The sequence below is a fragment of the Lactuca serriola genome, chromosome 6 (assembly GCF_051521515.1).
Source record: "Lactuca serriola cultivar US96UC23 chromosome 6, Lser_US96UC23_V15, whole genome shotgun sequence".
Classification (NCBI taxonomy): Eukaryota; Viridiplantae; Streptophyta; class Magnoliopsida; order Asterales; family Asteraceae; genus Lactuca; species Lactuca serriola.
This window is the reverse complement of record NC_136413.1, coordinates 165,428,648-165,430,064: the sequence shown is the minus strand read 5'-3', so window position 1 is coordinate 165,430,064 and position 1,417 is coordinate 165,428,648. Positions and strand designations below refer to the sequence as shown.

The window sequence follows — 1,417 nt, the reverse complement described above, 5'->3', positions numbered from 1 at the left end:
TTTATACAGAATCGGGTGTTTTAGAAGATGGGTATTTAGATACCAAGATAGATTGTGTTCCAACCATGCCTGGTATACGTCTAAAAGACATGATTTCGTTCTTCAGAAATTCCAACCCTGGTGACGAATACATGATTCAGTTTTTGTGTTTACAAGTTGAGAGAGCAAAAAGAGCTTCTGCTGTTATATTCAACACCTTTCATGAACTAGAAAGTGACCTTTTGGAGATGCTTGGTTCAATATTTCCACCATGCTATGAAATTGGTCCTTTGAATTTACTAGAGAAGAAGCTTGTTGATGAATCTGTATCATCCCTCAAATCAAATCTTTGGAAGGAAGAGCACGAATGTTTGAAATGGCTAGATTCTAAACCACCATCGTCAGTTATTTATGTGAATTTCGGTAGCATCACAGTGATGACACATCAACACCTAGTCGAGTTTTGTTGGGGACTTGCAAAGAGCAATTATTCGTTCTTATGGATAATACGTCCAGACCTTGTGGTTGACAACTCTGCCATGCTTCCACCAGAGTTTTTGGAAGAGACAAACAGTAGAGGGATGTTGGCTAGTTGGTGCCCACAAGAACAAGTTCTGAATCACGCATCGATTGGAGGGTTTTTAACACACAGTGGATGGAATTCGACAATTGAAAGTATTTCCAGTGGAGTCCCAATGATTTCTTGGCCATTTTTTGGTGACCAACAACCAAATTGCTGGTCGTGTTGCAACAAGTGGGAGGTTGCCATGGAGATTGACAATGATGTAAAGAGAGAAGAAGTTGCCAATCTTGTCATTGAGTTGATGAATGGAGAAAGAGGGACCGAGTTGAGGAAGAATGCAATCGACTTGAAGAATAGAGCTGAAAAAGCATGTGCCTCTCCTTTTGGTTCATCCATTGTTAATTTGGATAAAGTAATTCATCTGCTACAAACATCGACAAAATAGTTCATTGTTTATTTATGATGCATGCGTGTTTATCATATTCTACAGAGGAACATTGGTTTACTAAAAGTGATCGATGTTATGTTGTAGATGTAATTTCATTATTTTGCCTTAATTTGGATGACGAAATTATTGTTGTTTGTGTTGGTGTGACATTTTTTTGTAGATAAAGAAAAAAGGGTAGGGACATTCATGACATCGATACAGTTTGACCGCATAATTCCAAATCATTTAAGGTTAAGCTTACCGGAAAGATTATTCCAAAATATATATATTATAGGAGGAGGCAGGTATGAAATGTATACAGTTTGATCTTTTAAGTATCATCATCGTATGAATAAAAATCCATTAATGTGACCATAGAACCACTTTTGCAACGAATTTTGATTTAGCAGCACAGGTTGAACAAACAAAATAAAATAAAATAAAACAAAATTCAAAGGTGTAGCGCAAATGATTTTAGGGGTTGAACG

General features: G+C 36.8%; 1 protein-coding gene across 1 annotated transcript in view; it reads left to right on the top strand.

Moving 5' to 3' along the window:
• LOC145057307 (7-deoxyloganetin glucosyltransferase-like) overlaps positions 1-1,084 on the top strand; it is a 1,844-nt gene extending 760 nt beyond the window's left edge. The window contains exon 2 of the mRNA XM_079005112.1: positions 10-1,084. Coding sequence (XP_078861238.1) covers positions 10-947 — 938 coding nt within the window. The 3' untranslated portion in view covers positions 948-1,084. The remainder of the gene's footprint in view (positions 1-9) is intronic.
• The last annotated feature ends 333 nt before the right edge of the window (positions 1,085-1,417 follow it).